Source organism: Aptenodytes forsteri, unplaced genomic scaffold (assembly GCF_000699145.1).
Source record: "Aptenodytes forsteri isolate BGI_AS27 unplaced genomic scaffold, ASM69914v1 Scaffold289, whole genome shotgun sequence".
Classification (NCBI taxonomy): domain Eukaryota; kingdom Metazoa; phylum Chordata; class Aves; order Sphenisciformes; family Spheniscidae; genus Aptenodytes; species Aptenodytes forsteri.
In genome coordinates, this window is record NW_008795025.1 from 2,302,162 (window position 1) to 2,315,804 (window position 13,643).

The 13,643-nt window shown below is 56.5% G+C and overlaps 1 protein-coding gene across 1 annotated transcript in view; it reads right to left on the reverse strand.

Moving 5' to 3' along the window:
- Positions 1 to 13,643, reverse strand: part of ASTN1 (astrotactin 1) — a 55,677-nt gene that overhangs the window by 6,296 nt on the left and 35,738 nt on the right. The window contains exons 10-22 of the mRNA XM_019471142.1: positions 11,555 to 11,629; positions 10,943 to 11,080; positions 10,413 to 10,563; positions 9,097 to 9,263; positions 8,706 to 8,900; positions 8,250 to 8,377; positions 5,856 to 5,960; positions 5,493 to 5,681; positions 2,190 to 2,458; positions 1,804 to 1,937; positions 964 to 1,115; positions 482 to 617; positions 251 to 351 (exon numbers count right to left, since the gene is read on the reverse strand). Coding sequence (XP_019326687.1) covers positions 251 to 351; positions 482 to 617; positions 964 to 1,115; positions 1,804 to 1,937; positions 2,190 to 2,458; positions 5,493 to 5,681; positions 5,856 to 5,960; positions 8,250 to 8,377; positions 8,706 to 8,900; positions 9,097 to 9,263; positions 10,413 to 10,563; positions 10,943 to 11,080; positions 11,555 to 11,629 — 1,940 coding nt within the window. The remainder of the gene's footprint in view (positions 1 to 250; positions 352 to 481; positions 618 to 963; positions 1,116 to 1,803; positions 1,938 to 2,189; positions 2,459 to 5,492; positions 5,682 to 5,855; positions 5,961 to 8,249; positions 8,378 to 8,705; positions 8,901 to 9,096; positions 9,264 to 10,412; positions 10,564 to 10,942; positions 11,081 to 11,554; positions 11,630 to 13,643) is intronic.

A 13,643-nucleotide genomic window follows, 5' to 3' on the forward strand; every position in this document is an offset into this window, starting at 1 on the left:
GCTCCCCCCCCCCCCCCATCCTCCCACCCCTCCACCAGCACAGAATGCCTCTGTGTTTGTTTGTGGAGAGGATGTGTACCTCCTGCCACCCTCCACACCAACCCTCAACACCACGTGGCAGCACCCGGGCCACCATAGGTGAAGGAGATGTTACAGCCAGGACATGAGACGTGTGCGGGGACATGCTGGAAGGGGCAACTCCCTGTTGCTGGTCCCAGGCATCACAGTCCAGCAGCTCCCTCCATCTCACCTTGAGCTTTCACATCGTCTACCACAGGGCAGGGGGTCTTGACCGTCACATCACTGGACCTGGAGCGTCTTCCTGTGTTATCAACTCCCCAGAGCGTGAACCTGGCCGAGAAGGAAAAAGGTGAAGCTCTGGACTCCCAAGACCTCATGGAAACACAGGCAGCATCAGGCAGGAGCAACACAGTCAGGGCGACAGCACTGCCACAGGCATGGCACGGGGGAGGCAACTCACATGTAGGTGGTGTCAGGCTCCAGGCAGCGAACAATGAGGGATATGGTGGAGGAGAGCCTGTCAGGCACTTGGGCTGGCATGGCGCAGGGTGACTTGGCGCCAGAGATGATGTCGTCCATGAAGCTCAGCACCGTCTCTAGGGAGAGAGGGGAGGACATGCCACGGGTGATGACACAGGTGTCCCCAGGGCTGTGGAGAGCCACTGAGGTCTGTGCCCACTACCACGCTGCCTGGTACCAAGGGGGACCAAGGCTTATGCATGAGGTGGGTGCAGAGATGGACCCATTGCTTTTCCAGCAAGGCTCATCACCATGGCATGGAGCTGCCACTTCTGCAGCATGGTGGGCAGTAGAGGGCCTGCTTTCTCTTCCACAGGATACTGGATATGTTGTAGCATCCCCTTGCAAGGAGGGAGACAGAGGCTCTGCTCCAACATCTCCATCCCACCCTCCCCAGAGAGAACCAATGGAGTCCCCACTCACCTGTCTCCACCTTGGAGTGGTCCATTCTGTCGGTGACTTTCTCTTGACGGAGGAGGTAGTCAACGATCTGCACCCCGATGGGGGGCTCCGAGTGTCCCCACTCTAGCACCACCAATGTGCTGCTGGGCTCGTGAACGGTGGAGAGCCGCAGGCTGGGGGGCAATGCCGGCTGGTCAGCATCTTGGGAGGGCAAGGTCTGCCAGCTGACCCCACCACCCACCTGTGCTTATCCCCACCCATGTCTATCACTGCCTTACTGCTCCTCTGTGCCTTAAAAAGGCAGCAAAACCACCAGGCTGAGGCACACGGTATGTGAGAGATGCTGAGGACCACCTCTCCAGCCAGTCCCCATGGCTGGTGCAAAAGGCAGCATGAGTGTGTTTGCTAGTGTCACCCACTCTGCTGTGCAGACCACACACAAATGCACCAGAAATGAGTTGGGTTTTGTAAGGTAGGATGTAGGGACTGGTTTTGCATCACTTTCTCACAGCAAAAGGGCTTCAAAGCCGTTAACGCATGGGAGAGAGCAAGCTCAGGAGAGAATTGACTCCCCCTTTCCTACCCCTCCTGGCTCTGGGCACGCTGGTCCAAAGGGCTCCTTTCCTGGGGTTGCTCTACTAGGATGGATCCAAAACCAGCTCCCCAGTCCTCAGCTGAATTTAGAAGAGACACTGCATCTCTGCACCCTTGGCCTGATTTCCAGGTCCCCCATTCGCTTGCAAATCTGTCCCATAAAGCCACCCCAGCCTCACCACTCTTGCCACCACGCCATTGGCCATCACGGCCTCCCCCCAGACCCATCACACCAAAAGGCCAGGCTGGGCATGCATGGAGACCTACATAGGGTGTGGGAGAGGTGCGCAGGTGGGCAGCCCATCAGCCCCGAAGGCACTCGAGTCGCAGCGGCACCAGTCCTCAATGACATCCCCGCTGCCCGAGCACCACAGCGAGCTCATGGTGGCCTCCTGCAAGAGCTGGGAGAGAGGGGAAGGGGGTGAGCACTGGGCAGGTGAGCTCCCATCCCACCACCACTTGAATCAGTGTTCATCCATCCCCCGGTGGGTTTCAGCATGTCCATCCACCCTGGAGAGCAGGGCTGGCCAACGGACAAGGGCTGCCATGGCTTGACATGATGCTACCAGGGCAAGCTGCCTGCAAAGACTACCCTGATGCTGTCCTGCCACCCCCCATGCCCACTCCACCACCCCCAGCCAGTGGCTTCTCACCCGCTGGGTCTGGTTGTTGGTGACCAGCTCGTAGATGGGGGCCGCTTTGGTGACCTCCAGCAGGATGGGCTCAGCCGGCACTTCGGGACTGTAGGCGACATGGCAGAGAGGGCAGGAAGAGGGGCAGCGCCCGCGGCTCTGGCACTCCATCCGCACGCCGGCTGCCATGCGCTTGGTGCCTGACTCGGAGAGGCTGGCGATGTACTCGGGGAAGGTGAGAACCTTGGGGTCCTGCTCACGCTCCTCTGACTCGTCCGAGGGGGAGTTGCCTGGGGAAGGGGGAAAAGAGGGGCACCAGGGTGGGCTCCGAGCCATCGTTAAGGGGATGCCAGGGGGCTAGAGCCCTGCTTTCCACCCAGGAGAGAGGCAGTGCTGCCCAGAGACCCCCCTATATCCTTAAGAGATCCCTGTTTGCTCTGTAGGGATGAAATGCTCACTGGTCTTCAGAGGAGGAATCAGGACTGAAAAGTCCACCCTGGCCTTTACCATTGCAGGTTATTTTGTCTCCCCATGCCTCAGTTTCCCCAGCCCCAGCCCTTTGCCTGGCACTGGGACAGACCACCCTTGCAGCAGGTCCCCACGAGAGGGAGCCTCCTTCATGTGGCTGGAGACTCATGAAGGACCTGCCTGGGCACCTTCACCCCACACTGATGCCCTGCCAAAGCCCCCTGCCAAACCACTCCGTTGCAAAAGCCCTCCTGGCCCAACAGCTGATTTCTTTGCTCAACTCCCTCGGTTCCCAAGGACCCCCATCAAAGGTGATGTGACAGAGCATGTTGGACATCAGAGAGGATGAATGTCAGACCAGGGTGCACAGCAACGATGCCGATTCAGTGCTCCCCCCTGCCCCCCGCCCCCAAAGGTCTGCAGCCAACAGCACCAAAGAGCTCAGAATGAGCAGGGAAGACTTCCTAGTGCCTCATGATGCCCAGAAAGCTACCGAGATGACTACAAATCCACCGAGGTCCTCTCCAGCCCCTCCACCCCTCCCGCACTCGCTCCCCATGGAGGGGAAGGGAGATGGGGAGCAGTTCCCTTTTGGGAGCTGGCTCAAGCCAGACTCCTCCCGTCTCTTTGCACTGTCATGGGGCATGATGGAGGTGGGCAAAGTTGCAGCTAGGCAAGGAAATAGAGTCTCTCCCTAAGGGCTTAGCTTACAAAGCACCATCATGAAGCAAAAGAAAATGGTGAGGTGGAAGCAGATATGTTTATCGGGACAGCAGACCCCCAGCCAGACTGTGACAAGACTGAAGGCTTGTTTACCCTCTGCCCTGTGCACACAGGGGAATATCTGCAGGTCCTACCCTGCCAACCCTCAGGCAACCCTGCAGCCCAACAGGCTCAGAAAAAAGATTTGCAGCAGGAAAACATCTCCATGGTCTACACTTTTCCCAGCTCCATGCAAAGGTGCCTGATGCTGGGTGCCACTGTGGCCCTGCCACACGAGGCAGTGAGCCAGACCCTGTGCTTGGTGGGCTTTTCTCCAGTGCTCCCATAGCAGGAAATATTTTGACACAAGGGGAAAAGTCCTGGCACAGCAGTCAAGAAGGTAGGATCTGCCCATCACTGCTGTGCCTTGGCTAGCATCGCCCCACTGCTGCAAGCCTTGCTGTGCAGGGGAACGGTGCTTTTCACCCAAAATCCCTGCCAAAGGATGTCCCCAGCTCTACACCAAAGAAAGAGGGGCCCAGAGGGACAACTGATGGTGGTTCATGGGGTCGGAAGAAGCCAAAGGATGCCCAGGCAAAGCCTCGCCCCTGGGGCAGGCTCAGGGCATCACTGGCAGTGGCTTGGTACGGGCTGGCTGCTGCGGGGAGCTGCCGGAGAGCACATCCATGGCTCAATAGGAAGATCTTCCTATTGCAAGGGTTTGCTGAGAAATGGGCCAGTGCTAGCCTATCCTCAAGAATCCTGCAAAGAAAACAAGGCTGTTAAACAAAACCCAGGGTACAAGAGCATTGCTCCGCTCCCCCAGCAAGCTGGAAATGGATCGCTTTGGGCTGGCTGTGAATTGCAGCTTAGCAGGCGCCGAGGAAAAGCAGAGGAGCCAGGGAATTGTTTGTCTCTTGCAATTTCTCAATCAATATCCAACTCCTGACGTTTGCAAACAAAAAGCAAAGGAGGGAAAGTGGCAGGTGCCAGAGCAAAACCGAAATGTGATATTGTGGGTGGAAAAAGACTGCCAGACCTGAAAAGCCTCCAAGCAGGAAAATCAAAGAGGAGGAAATTGCAGGAGGAAAAAAAATGTACTTGCAATCAAAAGATGCTACATCTGGAGACAGCCCACAGCAAAACAGCAATGGGTCTGTACTTTCGCAGGTGGGCTTGGGAAGAAGTCCAGGCTCCAGGAGGTCTGAGTCCACAGGATCCAGACTCAGGGTCAGAAAGAAGCCTTTCCCACACAAGAGCCCTGGAGAGAAAACAAATGTCTCTGCGGCTGGGGCATAGCCAGAGCAACACCGTAGGCTGGTGCCAATACTGAGAATTATGAAGCTTCATGATGGAAACGATGTGGCGGTCACGGTGCCTGTGAGCTCCAAGCTCACGCTGCCTGCACCTACGAGCTTCTGGGCAAGCCTGGGTGGTGCAACCCAACGTCCCCAGCACAGGCAGCAAAATGCCTGCAGGCAGCTTTGCAAAGGCCAGCACAAGAGGAGATGCTGTGGTCCTGGTGACAGCTGGCAGCAGGCAGGCGTTAGGCTCCCTCTGCTTTTGGAAAGCTCGTGTCCAAACCAGCCATTGCCCATCTCCAAAACCTCTTCCACAGGGGAGCCATCACACCTCGCTGCAGCGAAGGCTCCAGAGGGGATGCAGCAGTGCCGGATGCCCTCTGCACCATGGTGAACCTCCCAGTTCATAACTGGGCTCCAGACATTAAAAGCACAGCGCTGACAGCCTGGGAGAATAAAGCATATTAGAGGGAGAAAAGTCTGGCCATGGGATGCCAGTGGAAGAGAGCAGATATGGAGGAGACAAAAGGAAGGAACAGGATTAAAGACAAATAACAGTTAAGTCCAGAATCAGGCAGGACGGTTTGGTGGGATTAGTGCATTCATCTTTCATTTCCCTGGGGATGTGGGTATTTATCTTCCTTTCTGGCCTGGACTAACGCCTGCTGCAGTCCACAGGAGTCCTTCAGCTGGCTTCAAAGGGTGTGAGAGTGGGGTGCAAATAAAAGGACGAGATGGGATGCAGCCCCGACACAGGCTAAGCACTTTCCCTGCTATGCCAAAAGCAAACCCAGCTTCCCATTCCCATGGGGTGGCTTTGGGGACCCTTCCTGGGGACAAGCGGGGCTCCTACCTTTGCTGATGTCCTCGTACTCTAGCCAGAGCTGCCGCTGCACCTGCCTGTTGGGATACCAGATGGAGCAGGACTCCTCAAAGCCATACACTGCTTCTTGGATGTAGTGGTTGCCAAACTGGTCCAGCAGCGCCACAAAATCTCCACGGGAGGTGGCCCCGTCCAGAGAGTGGAGTGCGTTGCTGAAGGCTGGAGAGGAGACAGGAGAAGATGCTCAAATCCCAGGGGACCCGAAGCCCTTGCCACCCCTCCAACATGGTTGCGATGGGCAACCAACCTCTAAGCCCATCACCTGCCAGAAGAAGGCTGTGTGTCCTCTCACCACCCCTTTTTCCCTTCTTCCCCCCAGCCCTGCACGCTTACACTGGGAGATGGTCAGCTGGTTGAGCCGGACGTGGTACATGACGGACTGTACCTTCCAATGCTGCAAGAGGGGGTACCCGGACACCTCGCTGAAGTTCACCATCCCTGCCAGAGAAAGGACATGGGGGCTCAGCACCACTGCCCAGGGATGCCTTGCCATGGGGATGGCTGCAGCCCCTCGTGCCATGTGGGGGGCAATACAGCCAATGGGGTGGGAAGAAGCCGGGGGGAAAGGACCATGCACACACCACATCCCCCGGGGGAGGCAGCAAGGCATTCAGAGCTGAGGGTCAGCTGCTCCCCAGCAATTAAAATGATGGCTTTGAAGGAAAACACATGGGCTTGTTTCATCCTGCCATCCGGGGCTGTGCATTGGAAGATAATGAGCCGCCTCCTCCTGCATCCCCTTCTGCTTCTTTCCCGGAGCCTGCTCCCAAGATATGCCCAGGTGTGCTAATTATTTCACTAATGAGAGCTGCACTTTTTAATGAGTGGGTTGCAGGCCTGAGAACAGTCACCTTCATGCCACGTGTGCCTGAGTGCAGCCAACTGAGGGGCCCTGGGGTCCCCTTTGGCCAGGACTGAGCTGACTGGGACACACATGTATGGGGGAAATCACACACCTGCTGATGTTCCTGTTCCCTCGGGACGTTATGGCAACGCTGGAGCTGAGCAGGACCTGGGGTTTCTCCCTCTTCAGGCAAAGACATCCCATTCTCCAGCCATTTAACTGTGCATTACAGGAGCCAGAAATTCATGGAGACCAGGGCTGGGTGGCCACTTTGTCCTGCCCAAGGCATGAGCCAAGGCATGTAGCAGCTCAGCTGCCATGAACAGAGGGACAGAGAGGCCACCAAGCCTGGCCAAAGCCCCAGAAAGTCAATTGAAGGGTGCTCATGGCTCTGATTTTGGTGACCAGAGCATCCCATGATGTGCTGCAGCAGGATGCCGGGGCATGGCCACCTCCTCCCTTGCAGCTCTGCTGCTGTACAGCCAACACAGCATGCCTCTGCTTGGCAGGGAAGCAGCAAACTCTGCTGCTAAACAGCCACACAGCAGGATTTCAGGAGGATAACAATGGGCATCCCCCGCTCCATAACAAGAAATGAAGGCGGAGGATAAGATCTTTTGCCTTCCAGTGCCCTTCCTTTCGGTGCTGGCTGCTACCAACAGCTTCAGAGCCTTGCTCTTCCCTGCAAAGTGTTTATGCAAAAACAGTCCTTCCTTACTCAGCAGCTCTGCCTCTCATCTATTCACAGCAATATCCAGATCTGCTTACTGACAAGCAGAGAAGATTTTACTTCTTTTCCTTTTTTTTCTTTTTTTTGCCTTAATCAGCCACAAAGAGCCAGCAGAGCAGTGGGAAATGAATAGGATAATTTACTGGCTTCTGTCTCCCTGGCATAATTGCCAGTAGAGTCCCAGTCCCACCGACCCTGCTGTGATGCTGAGGCCACAGTGGCAGTGCCTTCCTTACATCCATGCAACCATGTCAAGGGCAGCAGAGCCCCTTCAGGAGGCAGATGTCCTCCAGCATCTCCAGGCAGGGCTGAGCATCCCTATGGCTGGAGGGGTGACCTGCCAACACAGCTCTCTTGGGGTAGCTCAGCCCTGCCAGGACCCGCCAGCACCCTCCTCCCTGCCTGCATCTGCCTGCACACACACCTACATTGCCATGCACCCTGTCAGGGCAACCAGCACCCATCGGACCCTGGGTGCAGCTCACGGGTGCTCCGCAAAACCCTCCTGGGAGCTCTGCCGAACAAAGCGAATGCACAAAGTCTCATATGAGACCACCCTGCAGACACCTTCCAAAACACCTTACTATCCACATCCCTCATTTAGTAGCTGCCCGGTGTCCTTGGCCATTTCAGCCAACAGCAACAAGCACCAAGGAAACAAAGGCTATTTAGGGGTGCTGGCAACTTGGTGGAAGAAAGGTAAATCCTTGAAGGTTGTCTAGGAATCCATGATAACCCTATCGCTCGTGGCCCATGATGCTCTGGCAGGACAAACTGAAACATTTTGGTTTGGTTGCAGCAGGTTTTGAATGCTTCATTACGCGGCCAAAGGGTTTCTGATTTAGAAATCAAATGAAGGGTATTTGGAAAACTTTTTTGCCTTGAATAAAAAAAAAATCCTTTTTTGCAAATACCCCAAATATCCCATGGACGCTTGAGCTTTTATGCCACACAATTAATTTACAGCCTCTCCCTTTCCCTTTTTAATGCCTTTCTTTTACCACTGCTGCTGCTGCAGGTGAGTGCAGGATGCTAAAGTCAGACTAGACATATCCCACGGTAGATATATCCCCTGGGAGGGATAGGTGCTGAAGCTGGGCACGCCAGCAGCTGCCCCATTGGGAGAGGTGTGGGTCCGTCTGGACTCACTCACCGGTGAGGAACTCAGGGTCGGGCGTGGGGTCGGAGAGCTCCTCTTGGCACTGGTTCTCCAGGGGCACCGTGGCCACCACCAGCCCATCTGGCAGCTGCTGCTCCAGGCCCCGGGCAAAGTTGTTCTGCCTGGAAGTTAATTGCAGAGAGGAGGGCAGGGCTGGAGGACAGGGGAACTGCCTGGGATCATCCTCCACCAGCTGGTGACCCATCCCAAAAAGCCATCCAGCACCAAGCCTTTCCTTTGGGCACAGGTTACAAAGATGTCTGCTCTCGATGGAAAACTTTAGATGTGCCCTCCTCACCACCCCCTCCAACTCCTGCAAAGCTTGGCCAGATGTGGATGGACCAGGCAGTTTGCTAAGGTCCAGCCCCAGGCGGCTTCCCATGCCGCCTTCTTGGAGAGGATGGCGAGGTCTGACCCTGCTGGGGTCACCTCCCCACGTCCCCAACTCACCTGAACGTCCCTTTGAGCACCTGCCCTGTGGCCACCTCCTTGGAGTGGTTGTTATAACCATAGAAGAGCTCCCCAAATAGTGTCTGGTTCATGGGCAGCTCGCGGGGCTCACCGCAGTCCCCCACCTCGGGGCATGACTCCGAGATGAGCTGGCACGACCGCCCATCCGTGCCCAGCTTGTAGTCCTCGATGCACCTGGTAAGCCAGCACAGGGTCCACCATGAGATGCAGCCCCCACTGGTGAGGACTGGGGCCACCAGGCCACCCCAGCAGGGACACTGGGAACAGAGGAGACCCTCCCTCCCAACCCTACGAGCTCAGGGTGGCAGCGGCAAGGTACAGCAGCACCTTGGGGGTGTCTCCGTGGCCGGGGCGGTGATGGGTTGCTCACCCGCAGAACATGAGGATGTTGTAGAGCAGTGGCTCCTCAGGTAGGGGGACCATCTGCTGCAGGCACAGCTGCTCACAGCCCCCGTTGAAGCCATCCGAGCAGTCCACGCCAACGTGACGGTCATAGCAGCCTGTGCCATCCTTCATGGGGCTCAGTCCTGTTGGGCACTGGCAGGGGTGGGGGAAGCAAGAGGTGAAGACCCCAAGGAAGAAATCTGGCCCAGAGCTGAGGTGGAGGGGAGGGCTCCAGCGCTGCTTTCCATTGGAAATCACAGCCTGAGCAATGCTTGGGGGCTGCGGGATGGACAGTGGCAACACCGCCCATGGCTGCAGATATTCCTCCTGCACCAAAGCTTCTTTGCAGCCTGGGGAGTGCATCCCCTGGGGTGGGAGCCCCCCAAGCCGCCCCCACCAAGGTAATGTGCTGGCATCAACCCCACTGACCAGCACCCAGCTCCGGTGACTGCCAAAGCAATGCTGCCCTTTCCAAACCCACCGTCTGCCTCATGCTCACAGCCTCTGCACACCGATGTCCACCTCTGGTGGCATCACAGCAGGATGCCCCAGCCTCCATTTCGGGGCACACGCTTTCCCTGCACAGCAAAGCAGGTGCGGTGGTGACAGGGGACATGCGTGAGTGATGTGGGACCTCCCTGAGAGCCAGCAAGCAGATGGGCTCTCACTCCCTTGTGCATACATGCAGCAAGGGCAGGGACGGAGGAGATGCCAGCCCGAAAACATCTCTTCCCGCTGCAAAACCAACCCCAAAATATCCATCCCGAGGCAATGGGAAGGGAGGAAGGATGCAGCCCTCCCCCTTCCACCCTCCCCCTCCTTGCTCACACCGAAGGAGATTTGCAGGTCCCCGGGGGGCCACGCACCACGCAGCCCGTCGAGTCCAGCTTGCGGTCCGAGATGCAGCGGAAGTTCTTGCTGCAGCCTCCGTTGTCCCGGGAGCAGTCACGGACAGGGCCAAAGGAGTCAAGGAGGACCTCCAGGCTGTCGAAGGAGGAGGAGGTCATCAGCTCTTCCCTGTGAAGAGGAGGAGGAGGAGGTGTGTCACTGCTCTGATGAGACATTGTGAACGCGTGCACGACCGTGGCTGCTGCATGGGTTTTTCCAAAGCTCAGGTTTCATGCAGCAAGCAGGGACGGAGGAGATGCCAGCCCGAAAACATCTCTTCCCGCTGCAAAACCAACCCCAAAATATCCATCCCGAGGCAATGGGAAGGGAGGAAGGATGCAGCCCTCCCCCTTCCACCCTCCCCCTCCTTGCTCACACCGAAGGAGATTTGCAGGTCCCCGGGGGGCCACGCACCACGCAGCCCGTCGAGTCCAGCTTGCGGTCCGAGATGCAGCGGAAGTTCTTGCTGCAGCCTCCGTTGTCCCGGGAGCAGTCACGGACAGGGCCAAAGGAGTCAAGGAGGACCTCCAGGCTGTCGAAGGAGGAGGAGGTCATCAGCTCTTCCCTGTGAAGAGGAGGAGGAGGAGGTGTGTCACTGCTCTGATGAGACATTGTGAACGCGTGCACGACCGTGGCTGCTGCATGGGTTTTTCCAAAGCTCAGGTTTCCCTCGGGCTGACAGCAGACTGAACAACAGCCAAGCTTTTAGAGGGATGCAGGAGCTACTGAGATGATGAGAGCTACCTCCGAAGGCTCAGCTTTGCAGGCACTAACGTGGGGCAGGTTAATGGATGTACTAATCTCCATCTGCAAAATGTGGGGTGGGGGTCCCAGCTTTCATCAACTCCCATGTGCTTTGGGTTGGTCCTCTCGCTCTAGGGACGCATCACCAGTTTATTTGCTGAAACGCCTCCTAAATGCCCTAGCCCCACCGTCGCACCTACCTGACCTCCACCGCGTCCTCCATCACCGTCATATCGGTCTTGCACTTGGCCGAGGGGTTGATGGCCAGCTCAGCTGGTGGGATAACGAAGCTCTTACTCAATGGCAGCCACATGCCTTCCCCCAGGGTGTAGGTGAACCTGCCAGGGACAGCAGCAAAGGCTGGTATGGAGGGAAACACTGAGCGCACAGGACTGCCTCTATGCAAAACCATGCCCTTGAACCTCCCCCCTGCCCTGCAGGGATGCCAGCCCAAGCAAAGGCAGATGGGCAGGGTAAAGTGGGGTAGCTCCTCCCAAATGATCCCAAAAAGCACACGTAATTTAAGTAATTAAAAAAAAAAAAGACAGACACTTCTCTTTTTGGTAGAAATCCTCCTTCAGAGCCTAAACTTCACTCTCATCATGGATGGAGAGGAGGAACTGGTTGCTGGGCATCCAGCAGCCCACATGGCAGCTGTGGTAGGACCTTCCCAGCCATGCTTGCATGTCCCCAGGAGGTGGCACAGGACAGCCGTGCTCAGCCCTGCCAGCTGGGGGACCAGCCTGCCCGGACATCCTGAGTCATATTTTTGAGGCCCAAAATGTGCTGACCAGGTTGCCTTTACCACTTACCGAAAAATCTTGTCAGATGGCTGCTCGCCCAGCACCAAGTCAAAGCCGCGCTGGAAGATGGTGTACGGCCAAGGCCTGGAAGAGAAACCCAGGAGCATCATGCCAGCATCATACCCCCCATCGCCCCTCACAGTCCAAAACGCTTCCCTCACTTAGCCCCTAGCTCATGTGCAGAGGGGTCCTGGGTTGAGTCAGCTCAAACCAAGCCAGGACAAGGTGATAAAATAGCCCGACATCCAAGATCTTAATTTCGGGGTTCCTACAACATCAGCTACTCACCCCAGCCCCAACCCGCCAACGGGTCGGTGGCGTATCACATCCTTCATTTTGGGGTACAGCACGCTCCCATGTCCCCCACCCACCCGGCATCCATGAGCCTCACGCTTCTACATGCTCAGGTACCACCCGCCCAGCTCCCATTTTAGGGATTTGCATCACAGCCATCAAACTGCAAAAAAAAACCACCCAAAGAGCAGCTGAACCCTCTCTCTGTGAGGTTTTTGCAAGGGAACATGTCTCGTCCAGGACCGCAGCTTCACCACCTGCCTTATTCCCCTTGGGCTTCATTGCTTCAGGAGGGGAACTGAAGAAGCCTCAGCCCCCCATGAGACTTTGCAAAGGGGTCTGGAAGACAAGCTGGAAGTTTGGAGCCAAGCAGGAGGCTGGAGAGCTTATGGCCCCACCTCCTCCATCCCTGCTGCCCTAGATAGCACAGGGTGATGTGCAACCATGACTTGGTGGCCGGTGCCCTTCAGTGGGACACCCGTGGTTGTGACACCTCAGGACGTGCATCCCCCGCAACACAGCCCTGCTGGCAGAGCATCACTTGCAGAGTGAGGCTGACAAGGCAGAGCAAGGGGAGGCACAGAGAACCAACTGTGGTGGGCTTTGAATCAGGCAACACGAACTCCACTCCCAAACCCTAAAGCTCCAAATCCCCTTTGCAAGAGCTCAGAGCTGGGGAAAGAAAGAGATTTTCCAACCCATCGCATTGCTGCTGTTAAAATTCAGGATGAGAGCATTGGGTGCCGCCGACAAGCACGGGGATTTTCTCCCGAGGTAATTACAGCTCTCCTTCACAAGCACTTTAATTTCTAATCTGAAGTTATTTTGGCAGGGACAAATAAAAAATAATAAAAAATAAAAAAAAATCCTGATTGCAGGATTACAGCGCGCCGTCTCATTTTCTTGCTGGGATACAATGCCACTTTCCCGTCCAGTTGGCTGGGAGCAGGGGATTACATTCAGCCTGCAGACCAGATTGCCCTGAATAAGGTCAGCTTTGGCTGGAAAGCAATGTGCTCCTTGCTTCTTGACGATGCCTTGAATGCTTCGTGCCTCCGCCTTCCAGTGCTCCCGCAGATGGGTTTTATTCTTGCTTCTCAGGAGCACACCGGGCAGGGAACAAAAGCAGAGGCAAGGTATTGTTCCCCATTGACTCAGGTGGAAAAGCGGTTGTGAAGAGCCGCTCTTGGCTTGCAGTGGAGCTCAGCCCCGGGGCAGGCGCTGCGGAGGCGCGGTGGCTGCCGGACCTCTGCCACATGGCACATCTGGCAGCCCATGGATGCCGACACATCTGGGACACACAGCCAGTGGATTTGGACCTGCCTGGGAGATGGAAATCAGTGCCCAGGCCAAAATTTGTATGATGATGACTTTGAGCTGGGGAAGAGGTTTCCATGCTCCAGGAAGGGACCGTGTGGCATCTCCCCAGCCTGACTTACTTTGCCTCTACTCGGGGTCAAAAAAGGCCTGTTAAAAGGAAGGTTCAGCCTTTAGCTATGTGCCTATGCGGCAGGGGACAACCAATGCTGCCAGGCACCATTGAGTCTGCAAGGACGCAGTACCTTCTGCAGGGAAGCCCTGCGACGGTCTCCATACAAGACCTCCAGCTCAACAAGAGACACTTATCCATCCTCATCTCTGAGGAAGCTCTCCAGGAGCTCAGCGCCGACATTTCCACCCATGCACCCTTGCTGACTCATGCCTTCTGCTGCAGAGGACGGGGCGAGATCTCCTCCCCCAGGCACACCTCACCTCCTCTGTTGCTGCCTTTTGCCCCCTGTGCCTCTGCTGCTGTTTCACCCCC